A 21337-nucleotide genomic window follows, 5' to 3' on the forward strand; every position below is an offset into this window, starting at 1 on the left:
TGGAGGCTACGTTACGCTCAGCAGCGAGGCTGAGAAAGGAGAAATGACACTGCTCAAAATCTGGATGTTTCTGAATCTTTTGGTTTTGAAGTGACAGCAGAAACCCTTTTAAAATAGTTTTTTAAACAGGAACTTTCACAAGAAACTGAGAAAAAAAAGGCTCCCCCACCCTCCCATGTTACATCAAAAACCCCAAAATGACATTGTCTGCTCTCGGGAAGCACCATCGCAGCAACCCTCAGTGCCCCTCAGGCGGCTTTAACATGCCCCGTGCCCCACAGGGGACAGACACGGGGTGCCGGGGCGGTGCCGTAAGGGAACGCGGAGACCCGGGCGATGGAGAGCCTGTGTTGCAGGGCAGGGGCTCAGCCCTGCTCTTGTGCCGCCTCTCCATCCCCAGGACGTTCCTGCATGGCCCTTGGGATGCTTCCCAAGGCGGCTGAGCGATGCTGGGTGAGTGCCAGGACAGGGGGACCCGGGTGACTTGAAGATGCTGAGGGCACCAGCCCTGGGGGGTGGCAGCATGGGAGCAGGACCGGAGGACGATGGCGTGTCTGTCTTTGGGGACCTTGGTGAGGCTGATGGGATTCTGGGGCAAGGGCACGCATGGGAGAGTGGAGGTGGTTCTTTGTGGGGGTGGTTTGCGGGTTTTAAAATGATGGTCAATCACTGTTCTTCTGCTATTCGTGTTTGATTATCGGTTGTGATTATAAACCCAAATTGACCACCCCACTTTCCAAATGAAAGCAGTAGCTAAGCTGCAGGCACATACTTAGATTTGATTAAATTTTTTTTTTTTGCAGTAGTTAAACATGATAAGGCAGAGGGGGAGAAAAAATTATTTTTAAAATATGCTCTTACTCTTCCATATCTGAAGTTACCTCACTATGACACAATAATTTTCCAATGCTACTTTTCGGTTATATTTAGAAATGCATTTTCTGTTCCTTCCCTCTCCTTTCTGTGGAACAATTGTGCAACTTTCTTTTTTCTTAATATAATACTGTATTAAAATTAGCTCCAAAACTAAAAAGAGTCCTCTGTGTAGGAAGGTAACTGCCTTCCTTCCTAGCACTTCCCCTGGATCTTCCACTGGGATTTTGTTCCTGTTAGACGCGGGTTCCTCGGGCGTTTGCTGCGGTGTGTAGCTGTGTTTTCCCTGGCTGATCTCCCCTCTGCTCTTCCCAGCAGTGAGCATGCAGAGTTCAGAGGGTGGATCAGACTCAGCAGCTTCTGTGGCACTTCACACTTCTGCATCAGCCCAAGCTCCAGTAGTGCAGCCAGTGCCAGCGTCTCAGCAGGTAACGTATGCACAGCTGGGAATGCCGTTTCCATGGAGAAGAGACCTGTTTTACTGGCAGATGTATTTTAATCCAGGGTTTTTATATGGGGGAGAGGCTTGTTAATCAGCTTGTTGAGGTAGTGGGGAGAACCTGTTCCTGGACTTTGTGTTGATAAAGGCCATAGATATTTCATGTGTTAGCCCTACGAATATGTAAGCTTTAAAACATGGGATTTTTTAACTTAGCTACCCAAGGAAGTAATTTCATGCCAGTTTGGTGTTTGCTTCAGTATAATATCCTGTTGTCATTATTTGGTGTGTCGATAAAAGCAGGAGAAAATGAAACTGTCCTTAAAGGCATCTCTGCAAATAGGGTACCGAGCTCAGCAGAGAAGAGGTGGAGGGAGCGCCAGTGCGGGGACAGGGTGGAGGAGCCACATGCTGGTCTCTTCCTTTGGTAGGTGGATCCTGGCATTTTAAATTGGGGAGGGGGGACTCGTGATTCATGTACAAGAATATGATGCACTTGGGACGTCTCCTGATAGGAGAGAAATGATATAGCTTCAGCTGATGAATGAAAACTACCTAATGCAACACGGGAAGGGTTAAGTAAAACTAGTTCCTTTTTTTGCCATTTGGGGAACTATCAAAAGAAGTTTCTGTCGCAGGAAGCTGGAGGGATAAGAGGATGGGTGGGTATAACTTAGCTACACCCTTCTCCAACTCCCAAGTGAGCAGAAGTAGCTGCCATTGGATGCTGACAAAAAGGAACAATTAAAAATTGTGAATTGGTAGGAGCATTTGATTCACCAGGAGAATCGTGTGATTTAGTGCGTGGTTGGCCAGCTCTCTGTCATCTTTCAGCCTTCCCATCTTCGATTTCACTGGGTGATGTTTCTTGTTCGTATTGTAATGATGTGGATATCGCTGATCAGTAGTGTCAAGGATCTTAGGGATCGTCAGTCATTAGTGTGAATTTGACCGTGACAACATGTTAAAGAAAGTTTAGAAAACCCATTAGCTTTGGATTATTACCCATCCAGCCTTTGCCGGTGCTGTCATCATGACACGGAGTATTGAATGGAACTCTATGGATTAAGGAAGACCCAGAGGATCGTGGAATATTGCTGAAGAGAAGTGTCCAGAGCCTTCCCTTCTCACCAACAGCACAAAGAAAATACTAGGAATGAACTACTGGCAGCGTGACTGGTGTGAGGCTGAAGCCTTTGGTGTTGTTGATCACTGGTCTACCTTTCAGTGTGAGAGCAGGCTGTATGAACAGGATGGCCGCATCTTACAGGTTGGGGATGATTAAGTTTTTTTGGTTGGAAGGTGGTAGGAGCAACCGGACAGGCGGTGACAAATTACACAAGTAGCTGAGCTGGGCAGCCGTGCCAAAGGAGGAGATGTGTCGTTTGGTAAAAGCAATGATAGAGGATGGGTAAAAAGTAGGAGAAAGGAACAAATCTTTCGGAGACTTTGATGTAGGTGGCATTGCCAAGGCCTGACTTGAAAAAGGGCTTTTAATGTTCCCATCGTGCACTGGTTACAGCCTCTTCTGGAGAGAAAATGGACAGAGTGATGGGTGGCATAAGTGTATGTGTCCTTATCACTAGCTCAGCTGCAGGATCTCCAATGTATCCAGACCTACTGAAGGTCAGCCTGGGGACTGGTGATGTAGGGGCTGCCTAGAAATCTAGGCAATTATAATTTCCTATAATTCTGCTAGAATAGAATTTCTGGCTCGTTACAAAGGGCATGTTGGGAGGGTGTCAGAGGGCTAAAAATCGTAAATATATATATATATAAGGTAGCCAGTAATTGTCAAGGTCTCTTCTAGGATTCATGTGGGATTGTTTTGCAGCTTTTTGTTCAGTTGGCCCAATCTGCTGGGTATTTTTTAAAGCCTCAAGCCACAGAGGATGGCTATTTCCTTGAAGAAGGTCCTCATCAGTTTAAAAGACCATACTGATACTTGGCTTGAATGTTTCCTTTCTTACTCTCATGCTGGTACCTAGGCTCTGTTCCCATGGGCTTCACTGAATCATTTCTTTCCACCCACGATGTCCCCAAGCTGGTTTTGCTGGATCTGCAAGGTGCTTAGCACTTTACGAGGTGTGTGTCCAACCTCAAACTGAATAACACAAAGAGCAGGGGGACGATGGAAATGACAGTGGAGAGGCAGAGGACAGAGTGACCGCCACAAGGCAACACAACGTGTTTTCGTGCCCTTGGTGGCACTGAAGGGAGATGCAGAACCACCTGAGCTTTGGTGCTGGTAGAAACCTTAAGGGCTGTGGCACCTTGGAGAGTGCGATTTCATGTCGCAGGAGGCAGAGCGTGGTTTGGTATGGCAGCCGTAAGAGAAGAAACTTTGCAGCCCTAGGAGGAAAAGGTGAATGTGTGAGGAGTGGTTCTTGTTTAGCTGCGACTGAACCTCATGTTGAGCTCCTCTCGTCAATCAACTGTTTGCTCTTATTTCCTTGCGTGGATACTTAAAGATGGTCCGTGTCAGAAAATGTGGATTCAGCTCTCTGCTTTTCCCAGGTTTAGGGTGCTGAGTTCAGGCTGGTGTCTGGTGCAGATTGCATTGGAAGGATGGGAACTGCAGGGATGCTAAGTAAGGGCTACTGCTGCCTCTGGAGTAGGAGGCAAACTTTCCATAAAAGTTTGAAAGAGAATACCTAACTCACCTGTGTTACAGACTGAAAGTAAGTGTATGTTACTATATCTTCTTCTTTCAGAGGGTTTTGGTCCAAGCAGCAGGCTCCGCTCCCAAAGGAGCGCAGATGCAGCAAATCTCTGTTCCCAGAGTTAAGCAGGTTCCACAACAGGTAATATCTCTGGGGTGAGACACCACGCAGGGACCCCTGTGCCAACAGGACCCCACGTCCCACATGACATTTGAAACTGTGCCAGATAGCTGCTTAGAAAAACCCATGCTCTTAATTAAAGAGTTGTGTGCAATTAGAGAGCTGGAGATCACTGTGAGAGCAGCTTTCTCCATGTCTCTCTTCCTTTCTTAGACCGATGGCAAAAGAAACTCTGAAGATACTTAAAGTTTAGAAAGAACCTTTACTGTAGCAGTTGTCTTTCATACATTTGAAGATTTGATGGATGCTTTTAATTGCCATTTAAAAGCAGTCCTCCTCTGTAAAGATTTTTTTAGAGGCCAAGTGTTCAGGATTTTTTTTAATTACACAAATAAATGTGCTGACCGCATGTGGCTTCATAGAAAGGTTAGGTGACGGAGCACCATGCAAGTGTTTTTATTTGTCTGAACTTTGCCTTTTGCAGTCCTTGTTTCCTAAGAAACCAGGCATATGTGGTGCTGCTTCATGTGGACAGTGAGTCTGACTCTCTTGACTTTTTCCTCTAGTAATTTTTTATTTGGCTGCTTGGTTTCAGAAAAAAAAACTTGACAGAGGGCAACTGTGTCCCTCCCAGACCAATGAAAAAGCGGACTGGGGTGCAGAGGGACACTGCCAACCTCCTCTCTGAAGGAAAGGCTGCAGCATGATCTCACCCTTATTAGTCAGCGGAGAACCAGCCCTGAGACATGTGTGCAGAGGAAACCCAGCTCCATTGTTTCCACTGTGCATGGAGCAACTACTTAGTTATTTATTTTGATATGACCTTTTAAAATAAATACACCCTTTGGGATTCCTAAGCATGTGGGGTTTTTGTTTGTTTTGTTTTTCTTTTTCTTTTAAAAAGAAAGCCTAAATGTCAAGGTAAGGTTGAAAGTTGTTTAAGGATGTAATATGCAATTTCTTCCGCTGTTCTTAGGCAATAACATATCCGTAACTCGAGTTTATGATGCTTGTTGCAGGTGCAATCTGTGCAGCACGTATATCCATCCCAGGTCCAGTATGTGGAAGGAGGAGAAGCTGTTTATACCAATGGAACCATGTAAGAGTCTCTTGTTGGCTGTAGTGAGCCCCTCTTCCCCTCCCAGCTGGGTTGAGCCCTTCGGTCCTCCCAGGCTCCTTCCACCCCAGTGCTGCTGCTGGCACTGCCCGCCGTTAAAAGGAGGAAGAGAAGGAACCGTTTCACATGCTACGTTGTGTGCGTGGGGGTAGTTTCAGCCAGGCTCCAGCCTTGGGGGAGGTGGTGTCCTCATGGAGGGACTGTTCTCCAGGGAATCCTGCTACATCAAAAGGTCCGGTATTTTCCTCTGCCCAGCCCATTGTGTGGTGAGGTGGGGTGCCTTTAGGAACCAGAGCATAACTGCTAGAGGAAGAAAGTGGTTTTGTAAGGTTTCTTCTTCCTCCTCTCTGCTGTGTCCCCCGCTTTGGGCCTGATGCCCCTGCTGCCCTCTGGGATGCTCTCAGCCTTCGGTACCGAGGTTGCCTACAATGGCTGCAGAGTGACTCCTGGGCACTGCTCTCGCTGCGGCTGTGGGCCTTTGCTCCAGGGCCGTCACAGGACTGATTAACATCGTCAGGAGTGACTTTGACAGCACAGGGTTCAATTTCAACGGAGCAAATTCCACCAGCAGTGGAGTCAAGTTTTTTTTAAAAGGTGGTCCAGATTGTGGAAACTATTGTCCATGAGATTAGCTTTGCAAGCTCCTCTCCACCCAAGGTGTGCTCCACCTCCTGACCCTATTGTTCCTTTGACAGACGAGCCGCCTACTCCTACAACACCGAAGCTCAGATTTACGCCCCCAGCAGTGCAGCATCCTATTTCGAACCGCAGGGAGGTGGAGCTCAGGTGACTACAGCGGCATCCTCTCCTACAGCCATTCCCTCTCACAACATGGTGGGCATCACCATGGACATTGGGGGAAGTCAGATCCTCTCCGGCTCGGGAGTCTATCTCATTCATGGGGGGATGGAAAACACTAGACATTCTCTGTCACATACTTCACGCTCCTCTCCAGCAACGGTATGTAGCCCTGCAGATGTTGCAGCTCGGGGGCCAGGAATTATTTCAAGGGAACTGAAAAGCCTTCAGAAAATAAAACTTCCTGTCATTATCACTGTGTATATGTCTGTATAACGTGCCATGCAAATGCAAGCGAGAGAATAGACACTGGTGTACTACAGGTATTTTTCAACAGGAGTTTGGGATGTCTCTCTTGCTGGTGGGCAGAGGCTTGTCAAACTTTCTGAGTGGATCGTTGAAATTATGCAGCATGGAGATAAGAGAAAATTCTTGGGGGTTTTGTTTTTTTTTCCCTGAGCAAAATGTTTTGGCTTTCCAATTCGAAAGAATTCTCTATATTTACATTTTCTAATAACATCTGAACACGGGGCTTGGCTTACCCAAAATAAAGAAATACATGAATATATTTTTAATTATGAAGAGACCTGAAAAATCCATTATTAACACAGTGAGTGGATAATTAGCACATAAGTATGTCAAGCTGATCATGCCAAATGCACAGTGATTGAAAAGCTGTTGTATATATCTGCTACACCATTGTGTATTCTGTCCATGCCATGTGTTACAGGAAATGTATTTTAGGGATAATACTGATCAAACAGAAATGTTTTAAAGCTCTAATTTTTTTAATCATGTCTCTCCAACTGTCAGTCAAGGTGCCAGGTTGCTAGAAGCACAGCTGTACAGCTGTGTGAGACTCAGGGGAATACAACTATTAACCCAAAACAGCCTTTCTGCAGCTAGAAGCTACCAGGGCTTTTATCTGAGAATCTTACCAGCCCTTAGTAGCAGCTGTGGCCAGGAGTGGGTTGGAGCTCTGCTCACCTTCCTTTCCAGACTGATTTACCTGTGTTTATACGTTTTTATGTAAACATAATTACAAATGTGGGTGTAATTCCGTGCATGTGGCCAGATTTTAAAATGTGAACAGCACCACCCAGGGAGAAAAACAGGAGCCATTTGCTACTGAGTACTCTTGAAAATCTGGCTGGTTAGGTTGTACTGTCTTTTTCCACAGAGCTTTAGAATACAGACTTCACATTTTTTTGAATCTTTGTGCCTTGAAAGGTTGCCCTTGATCCTGGAGTAAATGTGCTCTGTCTTAGGTAGCAGTAGCTATCTGCAGGGAAAAGTCCTTAGCTTTGGGTGGAAGAGAAAATGACAGATGCATCTGGATTAGCTGGGGTTCATTTCTTGTGTGAGAATTGTGTGTGTGTGTGTATTTTAACTGTTCATAGTTAAAAACTAGCATTGGACCATCCTCTGATTTTTGCTCAAGCTTGTTATTTTGAAGGAAGTAGCTGCTGATCTTGTCACCTGCGTGGGACTGCATCTTGCAAAGCTGCACAACATTACTCTTGGTTTTTGGTGTTTTTTTTTTTTTAATTTCCATGGTGATGGGCACAATGTAAAAAGCACGAGTAGAATATGTGTCAATAGAAATGTCCCATGAACAGATTTAGTTTGTAGCTGTCTATCACGTGGGATAAAGCTGTTCAGGAAAAAAAGAATTCAGGAAGTGACCTTTATGAAAATGCATCTGAAATAAATTCACTCTGTTGCATGTAGGAGTGAACTTTCAGAAGGTATTTTAACACAAAATGTCTGTGGCTCTTGTGGAGGGGCTCAAGAGGGTCAAATAGTGCATAGATGCTTGTCTGGAAAACAGTATAGGGATGTGTCTATGTGTGGCTTTCAGCTCTTTCAGCACAGACCAAAATTGGAGGGGGTTAGAGGGAGCCATGATAACTGGTTTCATTTCACATAATAATGGGTGAACAGATAGTGGAAGGGTTAAGGAGAGCAATGACTAAATCAAATCAACGGGTAGGAACGTTACTTTTCATTGCAGTGTCTTGCTTAAACAGAGAATGGGAAAGGCTGGCGTTAAAGAGGCCGGAGTAGTAGTCCTGTAGTCCTGGTAAAATGTATTTGGGGCAGGCTTAATAGCTTTGTGGAGAGAAAGAAAAGTACAGCTCATGCAGATGTAGACAAGGAAGCCGTAGTGTTTGCATGTGGCCTTGGGGGTGTAGTGCAAAGGGGATGGATGTCGAAGTGGCCAACAATGTGAGGGTTTGGCAACATGAGATGCAGCTGCAAGGAATGGGGAAGGTGTTGAATGCTTGAGGCAGAGCCGACACTGAGACCTTGAAAGCAAGGAGAGTATCTTCAGAGGAGACTGGGAGCGAGGTAGCGCTTCAGAATTACCAATAGTGTAAGAGCTGCCTCAGGAGGCTGAGGGATGTATGTACACTAAAATAAAATCTTCAAATATTTAAAGAAACCTGTTCTCCATATCTGCTGGAATAATGATGTTCTGCTCCATCGAATGGGCTGAAACAGCACATGAAGCAGTCCCATTCAATGTCTGTGCCAATAGAGCACTATCAATGTTCATTTAAATCTCTTCTTCCAAGAGAGGAAATCCTTGAGACCTCCCGTAAGTGGGTCCTCAGAGTTCCTCACCTTCGTGCAGGACTGTTTAAGAGCTTTTAGTCTGTAATATTTTTTTCTGCAGATGTCAGGTGTCCATTTGTGTGGGACACTTACCAGAATGCCAGAAGGACAGGCAGTGTTTCTGTGCTTGCCTAAGAGGTGTTGCTCAACTGGTGCTGCGCTGCTCCTTGAACAGAGGAAGGAAATGGTGTCTCCCTCTAACACTGACTCATTTCCTGAAGGCTGCATCAGCAATTAGTCTTTGGTTCCTCATGGTGCATCACGGTGTGCTAGACAGTTTTCTCAAAAAACACTGACACTGACATAGTCTTAGACTGACCCTTTTTTTTTTAATTCAGTGATAACTTCTTGAGAAGTGCCGCAGTGATGGCACTTTTGGATGGTAACCAAGGGGCGTGTGCTGGAGGTGCTTGGACAGAGTATCGCGTTCAGACATGGATCTGGCACGGACTGTGTCTTTGATTGTTGAATGTTACTTCAGAAGTTAGATCTGATTTGTTCTGTTCTCTCACCTTTCTAACAGAGCTGGGTTTTGTAAATGGCTGGTTTTATCTCGACCTTTATCTTCGCCATGCTATGAGTCAGTGCAAACTGGAGTACAGGGAGCTAACTAGTATGTGAAGGAGGCCATTGACAGATCATTGTGCAGATTGGGATGCTTTGTGCATGTGCCTACAGATGAGTGCACGACCATGCATGTTAAATGAGGACAGATGCTAGAGATAGCTGCTGACTGCAAGTTTTACTGGCTGATGTGTGCTGCCTTGTCCTGCCTGCGCTGACAGGTCACAGATAACAGGGTTTTGAGAACCTCTACTGGAAAGAAACAGCAGGTTCTGCTCCTGCCAGTCCCTTAATGTGGCGGGTTTTTTTGTTTGGGGCTTTTTTTTTTCCTTCCTCACTTGCAAAAATCTTGTGCTCAGGAGCACTAGGGCTCTGGGACCAGCAGCCGTCTGCTGAGTAGTTTGCCAGAGATTGCCAAGGGAGCCCCAGGAGCAGAAAGGAGACTACAAGAAGGGTTCAGGAGAGGGTCCGGGCACAAAGCAGCAGCCATAGCTGGGCTGAGTGTAGAACAGAAGCTAGAAAGAGGGAAGCAAGGGGGCTCTTCAGGGGCCAGAATGCCTCACCATGACTCCGCTTGCAGAAGCTCTGAGATCAATGGAAATGAGCACAGGTAGCATCAAGGTATGCCAGCCTGTCTGTGTGGGAAGAAGCTCACTTAACTGAAACCTGTCTTCTTCCTTCAGAGTCCTTTTGCAGTTCTCTTCAGTAGCGAAGAGCTCTTATCCGTTCCGGCTTATGCATTCTGTGTGTCAACCCGCCTTGTGCCCCTGTTTTATTTAGTTGCCATTAGTTTTTTGTCAAAATGTCAAGAAGTAATTATAACCAAAGTAATTACTTCCAGTTTGCCTTGAAAGATCTGGGTAAAATGCACCTTCTCTGTAGCAAATCTCCTTTGACCTGCTGCAGTGTATCTGTCTGGTGGTGTTTTGGTCTAGGCGTGAGGGGGAAAGGAGAAGGAAAACTGCTTCTCTTTTATAAATGGGCAATGCATCTAGTGGAAGATCAAAAGCCCCCTGGTCTCGCTCTTTCACCCTAATAGGGATTCTTGCTGTGTTGTTAGTTTGCATGCCATACAATAACGTCTGCAGCTTCATCCCATAAGGACTGTGCCTCATCTGTTTGCCTCTTTTTCACAAGCCTGTTGATATAAAGCTTTAATCATTCAAATATTAATAAAGAAATAATAATCCTGGCTGTTGCTATCTATCTGATTTCCTTTCTTTTTCTTTTTTCCTTTTTTTTTTTTTCCCTGTGCACATTTTCTAGAGCTTGAAATGGCGATTGAAAACCTACAAAAAAATGAAGGGATTACATCACACAAAAGCAGTTTGCTCAACAGCCATGTAAGTTACAATCGGAATTTACAACCTTTTTCCTGCTTTGGTAGGAGCATTATTTGCAGCCCTTTGGTGTATTCAACAGCAGGAGCCACTCAAAGCAGCCTGTGATTCAGCTGTGCTGCCCAAAGCAGCCCATTCCCAAGAAACAAGAATCTGCAAGAAATGCCATGATGTTAATGTTTGTTTATTAGATGCTCTGGATTCTGTTAACTGCCTCTACCCTGTGTTTTTTTATTTCATCTGCCTTGCAATGGAAATTGCTGGCAATTAGATAAACACACTTGAGGAAGTTCTTTCCTTTCACTGGAATTGAAAGATGGCTGGAAAATAACTTGCAATTCTACAGTAATAACTTGGCGTGAATCATGACAGATATCCCTTAGATAGTGTGTACCAAAAGCCTACTCCTGTGAATGCCTTTATTGCCTCTTTCTGTGCCTCAGGAAGACCATCACTGTTACAATGCTATGCTAAATCCATTTGCTCGACCTCTCTCTTCTCACTATGCCAACAATTTCCCTGCTTTGTGTGAAGTTCCTGCTATTCTACTGGGCCTTCTGCATCATGGTTTATGGCTCCCATGCAGTAATGCTTAACGGTGAGCACATGCTTGCGTGAGATTTGAAGGGTCTAATTCAAGTCCTGTTGAAGTCATTGGACTTGCCTTGACTTCATTGTGTTTTGGATTAGGCTGAAGCATGTTCTGCACTGATAAATCACAGTGCACAAAGTGGCACTTCTTTATTCTAACAGATTTCCTTTTGCTTTGTGTTTGGGGGAAGATCTGTTGTCATTCTTAGGTCCTGCAAAAAAAATCTTTGCCCTCTTCACCCGAGAGAAATAGCCTGAGAAAATCAAAGGAATATTAAACCTAAGTCTCATTCTCTTAAGCTGATGTCGAACTCCAAGCCAGGGCTCCTGGATGAACTCGATCCTTATTTCAGCTTCTAGAAATCGAAGGTTCCTTGTTGTAGCTGGGGAAACACAAACCTGCAGAATCAGGCTTGGTAGTTGCTGTTCTGAGCATCTCTGTGCATCCTTCCTGTCGTGGGCCGTGCTCACACGCCCATGCTGTGCCCCGAGTGCCGCGCAGATTTGTCTAAGGATAAGGTTGCTCTGCAGAATTTTTCTTGTTTGTCCCAGCACAGAAGGGGACAGAGCAGAGCAGGACAGGGTGGGTCGTGGTGTGGTATTGAAGGAGATTTGAAAAAAAGCAGGAAAAGGGCAGAGGAAAGAAAGCAAAGATAGAAAAGAGATTTCATCTGACCGCAGGCTGTGCAGGATGGAGCTGAGCCCGATCCAGCCTCTGATCAGATCTTCCCCACACTTGTTTTGCAGAGTAGAAGTAAAGAACATAATGTCTCTCTTCTCAGGTCATGGTTCATAGTTTGGCATAAGGCTTAAGTTCTCTTACAAATTCTAAAGCAAATAAACTACTTCCTGAGCATATGTGTACACATCAGAGAATGTCAGTCCAGACACGAGCGACGTGCTGCCCTGGGCAGCTCCAGGGCTGGGGTGGGTAATTCCCTCTGCCAAGGCACAGAGCCTGAGCCAAGGAAACCTGCGGGACCTTTGCTGCCCCGTGCACCTCCAGTGTCCTTGCTCTGCCTTCCTGGAGCACGGAGCGATGTCTGCAGACATATGGGAATGACGAGGAGGCGATGATACGAGTAGTGCCTGTAGGAAATGCAGCACGTTGCAGAACTGGGTCAGGCAGTTTCTTTCCAGAGCTGGAGGAAGGTCGGTGCCATTGCCCAGGAAGGTTGTGCAGCCTCTGTCCGGGGAGGTTTTCAGGACTTGACTGAACGAGCCATTTAACTGGACTGAGGGACCTGACTGCCCTTGGAAGTGAGCCCTGCTTTGAGTAGGAAGTTGGACTGGAATCATAGAATCATCATAGAACGGTTTGGGTTGGAAGGGACCTCTAAAGGTCATCTAGTCCAACCCCCTGCCATGGGCAGGGACATCTTCAACCAGATCAGGTTGCTCAGAGCCCCGTCCAACCTGACCTGGAATGTTTCCAGGGATGGGGCATCCACCACCTGGAGACTGGAGACTGCCAGAGGTTGCTCCCAACCGTAATGTGTGGGACAGCCCGATGAATGTGCAGCGCTGAACCTCTCTGCACGTGTTCCCTGGCACGTGCCGTGTTACAAGGGTTTCTGCTATCTGGGATGTTGCAGTTCCCACCTCTTTTTGTTAAAAAAAAAACAAACAAAAAACCAGACGGAGGATTACCTGTCCCAAGTGCTTCTGTGACTGACACACGATATTGTCAGGCTTGCACATGAGAACCAGAAAGTGAAGCAGCAGGTGACTGTGATTTGTCAAGGCTGAAAGCAAAATACGAGCTTGACAAAAGCTAATAGCTGAGGAAATTGTTATATAATGCTAATTGCACTATCAGTTGTGTCTTAATTGCTTAAGGTTGCAGAGTTTTTCATTAAGTGTTCTGTTCCTCATTTTAAATTTCATATTTTGGAAATCTGTAAATTCTTGGGATAATGGTTTATTTTGTTTGCCGTCAGCAGATGTTTCATGCCAGGAATCTTTGTTTTGGTTTTTTGGTTTTTGTTTTTGTTTTTTAAAAGGAAAACTAAAGGTATCTCAGTCAAGAGGGAATTTTTTACATAATGCTGTTTAAACAAAGTCAATGGGAAACGGAACCACACTTGATAACTTAATTTAGCTTCAAGAACTCTCTGAGAGGTTATTTAAGTGCACTTGGAATATCAGATTTGGAAGCCTAAGCTAATGTTAATACCCCAGTGACACATGATGTTTCTAGTGAAATCATGTCAATCTATTACTGTTAATGAAAAAGCTCTGCTCACAAGTGTTCTCCAGAGTCGCTGGGTCAGAGGATTACTTCTTTGCCAATTATGAGCTTGCAGATGATGCAAAGAAATTTGAGAAAAATGACTACAATTTTTGTACATGAGTGCCTGAAGCTAGGCATATAAGGAAGGAGTTGCCATAGCATACCTGCCTGAGGCCCTGCGGCTCCTAGATATCCGTAGCACTCATAGGAGCAGGGGGAAAATGTATATTTTCCTCACTGCCTGTAAAACAAAACCCCCCCAAAACCCAAAATAAACCTCTAAAAAACCACTGGACTTCTTCCCTGTGGGTGAGTGGCTCTTAGGTAGGTGCTGATGGAGTTTTTCCCCTGAGGAAAAGATCTTACCCCCAAATGGTGTTTAGGTGGGAACACCTAAAATGAGACTGAACAGAGAAGTAGGAAAACTGTTAAAAGGAATAATTCTCCCTTGGCCGGGGGAGGAATGTAATGACCTAATGAACGATGAATCTCCTGCTCGGTGGAGAAAGGCGGGTGATGCTGGAGCTTGTGCTCACGTGCACGGATGGCTCGGGGCTTAATTATGCAAGGGACCAGAGCTGACAGGCACTTGTTCTGGAAAAGAGACTTTTCAAGAAAATATATAGGTTTTGATGAAACTTTAATTGCAAAAGATCGGTGGGGTTGAGCAGGGAACTCCTGGTGCGAGGGAAGCGTTTCTCCCCGTCGCTGAGCTCGGGATGCTCAGCAAGCACGTGGGTGGTCCAGGGTCCGTCCTAACTCTGAGCTGGACTGAGCGGGGACTTAGGAACCTGCTCCTCTTAGTCTCAGATAAAACCACCTGAAATATGAACCACAAATATGTGTCTTCATTGGTTTCTTTTTCAAAGAAGTGCCCGTAAGAAAACCTCTCCAAACCTGGACCTTCAGAAAAAAAAGGTTTTTTCTTTTCTCAGACAGCCTCACGTATCGCTTTTTCCATCCTTGAGCCATCCTTGAATCGAACAAGGACGAGGTTTTTGCAAAAGGTTGTTTTTTTTAAAGTCAAAACAAACAGTCAATAGAAATAAAGTTAAAGTAGAAATGAAATTGAAATGTTCCCCTGTAGTGCCTGTAACAAACAAAGCATAGTGATTTTATTGGAACCTGATCATAGTATAAACAGAAATGAAGCCGTAGAATATCTTGTCATTGTCACAACTGAGCAGAATTCAAAAAGTAAACAGAATAAGGGATACAAATGGAAAGAATCTTTCATGTTCCCATTTTAAGTGCCCGGTCTGTTATTACTAATGCAGGAAGAGCAAAAATCATGTTTTGAAAATTATTTATGTTCTGACAGATTTCTTTTTTAAGCTCTTTTGTGGGTTTCGTAATAGATTTCTAATTCAGTAGTGGGAGTTCGTATTGTGAAACTCTATAACGTTTAAAGGAATATAAAAAGACACTTGCAGAAGAAGAAAGCTGGAAGATGAAGGGAATATTCTAGAAATATCTGGGATTAGCCTAAAAATGCCCGGGATCAAATTTAAATGGGAGGGTTTTACCTATATCTGAATTATCCATTGTAACATGCAACTTTTTTTTTTTTTTTAAGGCTTGGAATTAGAACAGGTTTAGAAAATAAATAGCTGATCCACATTCAGTATCTTCCATAGGATAAATAAAATAACTGGTTAAAAAAAGAAGAGAACCTTCTTATTCGTTAATCTTTTAAATACAGAGGATGGGCCAAAATTAGCACAGATGTGGACTACTTAAAAACTGAGCTCCTGCTGGTCTTTTATGTCAAAAACACTGGGGTCCACTTTTGTTAGAGATAGCTTAATGGGTGGGGGAGGCTCAGGGCTACAGAGCGGCTTTTTGGGGCTTCCCAGGGATGTCTCTTCTGCAGATGAGAGCACGAAGAGATGCAGACCACTAGCAAACACCACCTCTGAGGACTGTAGGGTTTGGAGGTCAGAAAGATCTTAATCTGTGGAAGAACACATCAAAGAGTGTCTTAGGTGATGTGTAACTGGAGGAAGGTGGGAAGGTGACAAGGAGCTCTGTGAAAAGCAGGACAGAGGGGAAAATGGACAAGAGCCTTTTCTTCTTCCAGCTGTGGCAGCTACTGCTCTGCTCCAAAGGCCACCGAAACCGATGGATCCAGTCGTTTGAACTTGTGGTTGCTTTGGATCAAACCCAACTAATGAATGAAATAGTTTTAACTGTACAGCTTTGGATTCAGCTCATTTTACGTAGCAGAAGTTTAAATTTGGATATGTGAGTGATTACCACAGAACATACATTCATAGGTGCTGAAAAGCCTTTGTGTGAGAGCAAAGTGGGATATGAAATGCATAAACTGAAAATAACTCAATGGAGTGAGGTGTCAGAGATGTCATTGCACATTTCAGGTTGTATTTTCATCGAGCAATTGATATAAAACTCGAGTACAGTGGTGAACTGGGACCCCAAAGTTTCACCAGGAGAAAATGGTAGAAAAGAGCCAGATAGTGGAGCACGAGTGGAGAGGACCTAAGCATAGGCCAGCTTCGACATCCGTGTGCATGGTTAAATCCCACTGATTTCTAGACTAAGTTTGTGCTTAATTACAATATGTGCTTGAACTCTTTGTTGTAAGGAGATGACGTGGCTAATATTTTGGCATCCATAATCTGTTTTGCCACTGATCTGGTGTGAACGCAGCTGCTTCTGGTGGAGCTGTGCCTCCTATGCGTGCAGGGATGGAGGTCTGGATGGAGAGGGAAGTCTTGAAAATGTCAATCCCAAATGTCCCTAACGACAGTGAAAGCACTTTTGCCGAAGCTATTGATTTTAGTCCATTTGTACATCTAGTTCCTTCAAAAATTCACTTAATATAACACTTATTTTCTTGATGCTGAAGTCATTTAGCCAATTAAAGGAGATTGGGGGGTTTGTCTTTTTGCATTTTAATTCCTGTGCTGACACTGTGTGCCAGGCCTGCCCTTTCAGTCTGGCTGGGTATAAATAATTTATATCTAATTGCAAACTTTAATCAACAGAAATGTCAGAAGAAGTTCAGACAGTAAATTTTGAAAAATAGATGGAACCTCTCAGATTTTTAAGGTTGCTTTGGTAACCATTAATTGTATTGTTAAGTGAACAATTGCAGACATGCCAATCTTCAAATTAATAAAGACTTTGCAGCATATTTCATTCCCCTAAAATTTATTCCTCTTAGGCAGTATCTTAACATCTTTATTCTTGGAAAACATGAGTTCTTACAGGTTTATTTTGGCTCTGCAGGAATTAATCCGAATCCAAGGTGGACGCTGAGATGGCAGGCGGACTATATTTTAATGCTCTTGCAAAATCTGACAGCATTTTTGTTGGGTTATTAGCTTTGGGCTAACGGTCCTTTAACTTTTATAAAAATACAACCGGCATAAGTGATATAAATTAACTTATATAAATTAACTACCAAGCATTAAGTTCTCTTGAACTCTTAATGTCAGATGGGCTCTCCTGACATTTAAGCGTTGACATTGTTTTACGCAGCCCGTTCCAGCCCTCTTTAGACTTTCATGTGTTCTCTATTTATTTATGTTTTGCATACATAAAGCTCCAGTGGTTGTTGGACAACTACGAGACGGCGGAAGGCGTCAGCCTTCCCAGGAGCTCTCTCTACAACCATTACCTGCGGCACTGCCAGGAGCACAAACTGGATCCAGTGAACGCCGCTTCCTTCGGAAAACTGATCCGGTCGGTGTTCATGGGGCTGAGGACTCGCCGCCTGGGAACCAGGTTGGTACGAATCTGCATTCAAAATAAAAAAAAAAAAAAGCTCCTACAACTTCTCTCACACGTACCGAGCATTATTTAGCAGGCAAGGTCTTTCTTCCGAGATCTACAGAAACAACCAACCGTGATCTTGTGGGGAAAAAAAATTGCTATTCTCAGGCACAGAAGTAATTTCTGTGTGTTGTGAGGCAAAGCTGCTTTCTCACCGTGCATCAGCGGTGTGAGAGGCTTGACAATACAGTTAATTTCAGACACACTCCAGGTCTCTGGTGACAGTGCCTTGTCCAGCCACACAGTGGAATTTGGTCTAAGTCCATTTCCTAAGGAGTCTTAAGAATATTTTATTTGAACCTAGCCGCCTTCTCATTCCATTAGTGTCTCAAAAAGATGAAGTAACTCGTCTTCACAATTGCTGCTGTCAGCTGCAGAGCCCAAAATTCTGATGCATTGAAACGGTTTCTCCCTTTGGGTCCAGTGAAGTTCCTCCATCACGGATGAGAACAGAACCTGTGCCCACATCTTTGATGCAGACAAGCTGTACAGATGTAAATGGCGTATTTCTTAAATTCTCAAAGCGGCAGGCTGAATTTTGTGACATACTTTCTTTTAAAACATCAAAGATCCATATGATGTTACAACAAAAGCGTAACATAAGAAAGTATACTTGCTGTAATTACATATGTGTCCTTCAAGGGAACATCCAAAGTATATGCACAGCTTGCACAGCTGAGTTTGCATTTTATCTCAGCTTCTAATTTCAAAGAAGTAGCTAATACACTAGAGAAACAATGATTGCTCTGATTGTGTAAGATTTTATAATAATATATAATAAAATTCAAGCTTAGATATTTGGGCTTCGAAACAAGAACAAAACCAGATGTGTCCGGGGCATTCCACAGCTGGAACGTGGAGGCAACAGTCATAGGAAGAGCAGGGGAGAGTTTGGATTTCTGTACATTGGTTCAAGTGCAAGAGCTCTGAAATAATTTCTTTAGAGGAGAGAAATTCATTAATCCTATCAAGGATTAAAGAAAAAGCAAATAAGCAAAAAATCTGCTTAAAATTGCAAATGTGCAGGCTGGGAAGGATACAGTAAACCTCAATAAATATGGAAATAGCTGTCTACCATTATTTTCTTATTCATTCATTCATTTAGATTATAAATGCAGCTGCTATTTAACTTGCGGGCACTTAAAATCACTTAAGACATGGCCGAAGCGTACTTCATACCTGAGCACTCAGTGTGTGTAAAACCCTTTGGTACAGCGACAAAGACTGAACGATTCAACCGTCCCCTTGAAAAGAGAAAATTCCTCCAACAAGGAAGAAAGGGTCAATTCTCTTTGACAAATATCCCTCGCTTAAATTTCTCTATGTAATTTTCCAATGGGAAGCATCATTGGCTTTAAGGTGCCTCCAGACCCTGTCATACTGACACAGCAAATGAATTTTAAGCATCCCCAGTAGGAGGGCTCTGGAGACCCCACTGCTGCTCCCCGGCTCGGTCTCCTCTCCCACTGAGGACTCAGCTCCACTGTTGTTTGCGACAAATTGGCTAAAGCTAAGTTGGACATACTGTCGTCATGTATCCATGGCTGCATAATTGCCCTTCTTGCTCCCAAAAGCAGACGCTTGGGGATTGAAAAATTCCAGTTTGGTGGAAAAACTTTAACTGACACGTCTGTCTAATGTGACAGAAAGACATTCGCCCAAGGAGCATCACAGCAGCTTTACTGACCAGCAAAGGAAAAAGAATTACAGCCTCTTTTGCTTGCAAAAAGCTTTCAGTTTTTACAAAACTACAAAAATAAGCAACTCCGAGAAAAAAGGCACATCAAAGCCTGCTGCCATTGCTGTGAAAGTGCTGGCAACAGAAAGACATTTTTCTTATCATAGTTGACTATTCAGTCAGGCTTGTTTTATCCAAGTCTAGATAAAGATGGAAGTTTGTTTTTATGGAAAAAACAAATCCTTAAACCCTAATCAAATAGCAAAGTGTCCCCTGAGGTCTTTCTGTCATTCTGTTTAATAACACTTTGTATTGTAACACTTGTCTCTTCTTCTCCAGTTACCATGGGTTACTTGGAAAAAACCTTGCTGGCTTTTAAATGTGGATGTCACTGAACTTTGTGACATGTGGTTTTAAATTTTATAGGGGATGATGGCATTCGTTAGTTCAGCCATTCAAATAGCGCTTGGCAGCAAACTGACGTGTGCTGTAAGAAGTAGGCTGTATTGTCAAAACAAGCCTAAGAGTAAACTGCAGGGCTACGATGTCCCTTCCATTGACTAGCTTACACTGAGCAATTTCAATGCTGATACTTCCAGGGGAAACTCCAAATATCATTATTACGGGATCCGTCTAAAACCAGAGTCTCCGCTGAACCGTTTGCAGGAGGACACCCAGTACATGGCAATGAGGCAGCAGCCCATCCACCAGAAGCAAAGGTAGGTGCTCCCAGCATCTTGGAGCTCGATAGCGGTGCCCCAGAAGGGTCCTTTCCCAAAGAACGCGGCAGACCCCATCTTGGGACTTGGCAAAGGGAGCGTTTTGGGACAGTTCAAACCCAAGAGTTGCTGAAGTGCCAGAGCTAAGCTGTGGAAGAGGGGGCTGCAAAGTCACTGGCCACTCTGAGTGGTGGAAGGGTCCAAAAACACTTCTGGTAGATGCCCCATCCCTGGAAACATTCCAGGTCAGGTTGGACGGGGCTCTCAGCAACCTGATCTAGTTGAAGATGTCCCTGCCCACGGCAGGGGGGTTGGATGAGATGACCTTTAAAGGTCCCTTCCAACCCAAACTATTCTATGATTCTGTGATTCTGTGAAATGGCATTTATCTGCCTATTCTGTTTGCCAGCGGCTTGATTCAGCCCGCTGCTATGGAGAATGCCACCGTATGTGCCGCTTTTCACTGCCTCCCTCTGACCGAACTGCTTTAGGACCTCAGCTATGGAGTTATTTGTGCCAGATCAGTGCAAAGGACTTGGGGGGCTTGTGTTGTGCTTGAGTTGGTTTTGGTTTTTGTTTGTTTGTGGGTTTTTTGTGCAACAGTGAAAGTTAAATAGTGCTGTGTCTAGTCTTGTGTCTGAGTAATTTTGAATATAAAATACAATGTGCAAAGGAATTTGGAATTGTCTTCTGGAAGCACGGACGCTTCTGGTTCTTGCTGGAGTGAAAAAGGAGCAGAAGAATTTTTCTTCAGCTTCCAAACAGAAAGTAAATGCAAAAGTCGGCTCCCGAAACAGAGTCTGCACTCTGTCACCCACTCCAGCTCTGCTTCTCATTTTCTTTCTTTATGTCACCTTGGGCAAACTTCTTAACCCCTTTAATTCTGTCTTGGGGAGTGCTTTTCAAAAGGAAGTTCCCATTTTCCCCCTCCACTTGAGTAGGTGATATAAATGGTCAGCCCTCAAAATGCTGGCCTTCCATGTAACCTCATGTATTACATATAACGCAAAAGTCTGCATGACTGAGTTGCAAATAATGTATATGTGTTTGCTCGTGCCTGTGTAAATCCCAAGCCACGCTCTAAATTTAGGTATAGGCCAGCGCAGAAGATGGATGGCATGGCAGAGAGTGGGTCCAATAGTAACCCGCATACTACGCCGGAGCAATCGGTTGCTGCTCAAAGTCAACATCATCAGCAATTCATAGGTGAGGAGACTGCTTTAATGTGTTAGATATCTCACGTCTAGGCTTAAGAGGAAGGAAGGTCTTGTCCAGCAAGCCCCATCTGTTCTGAATTTGTTTGCTTTTCTAATAAATCTACAGTATTATATATTATACGTACTATATATATTTTATATATAGCATATATTCTGATAAGCTCTGGTATTGTCACACTTGCTAAGTTTACTTGCTAACTCCCATACCCACAGGAAGGCTTTTTCCTTGTACCGTCAGGTCTGTCGCTTCCCTCTGAGTATGTTTTTAATCCGTCTGGTTTTATCCAAATTGGCTGGAAGGAGTGGAGGTCCTGAAGAGCCTTGCTAAGGCAGGCAGCCGGAGGGAGAAGAACGATTCTCTTCATTACAAAGGCTGCAATATGTATCCGATGCAGACGATCCATAAGGACCTTCTCCTTGGGAGACAAGCTCTCTGGCTTTGCTGGTCGTGGATCTACGTGTCTCCATCATCTCCAATAGAGATACCAAATCGTGGCCAGCTCTGAGCCTTTTCTGAAATACAATTGCTCCTGATACGTCTGCTGTCCAATTATCTTTTCCATTGTAC

At 44.2% G+C, this 21337-nt stretch overlaps 1 protein-coding gene across 1 annotated transcript in view; it reads left to right on the forward strand.

Annotated features, from left to right (window-relative positions):
• Positions 1-1196: 1196 nt before the first annotated feature.
• The window catches only part of RFX2 (regulatory factor X, 2 (influences HLA class II expression)), a 28209-nt gene continuing 8068 nt past the window's right edge, over positions 1197-21337 (forward strand). Inside the window, exons 1-8 of the mRNA XM_009323287.1 lie at positions 1197-1301; positions 4027-4116; positions 5115-5194; positions 5908-6172; positions 10462-10536; positions 16926-17107; positions 19433-19552; positions 20643-20758. Coding sequence (XP_009321562.1) covers positions 1197-1301; positions 4027-4116; positions 5115-5194; positions 5908-6172; positions 10462-10536; positions 16926-17107; positions 19433-19552; positions 20643-20758 — 1033 coding nt within the window. The remainder of the gene's footprint in view (positions 1302-4026; positions 4117-5114; positions 5195-5907; positions 6173-10461; positions 10537-16925; positions 17108-19432; positions 19553-20642; positions 20759-21337) is intronic.

Source organism: Pygoscelis adeliae, unplaced genomic scaffold (genome assembly GCF_000699105.1).
Source record: "Pygoscelis adeliae isolate BGI_AS28 unplaced genomic scaffold, ASM69910v1 Scaffold590, whole genome shotgun sequence".
Lineage (NCBI taxonomy): Eukaryota > Metazoa > Chordata > Aves > Sphenisciformes > Spheniscidae > Pygoscelis > Pygoscelis adeliae.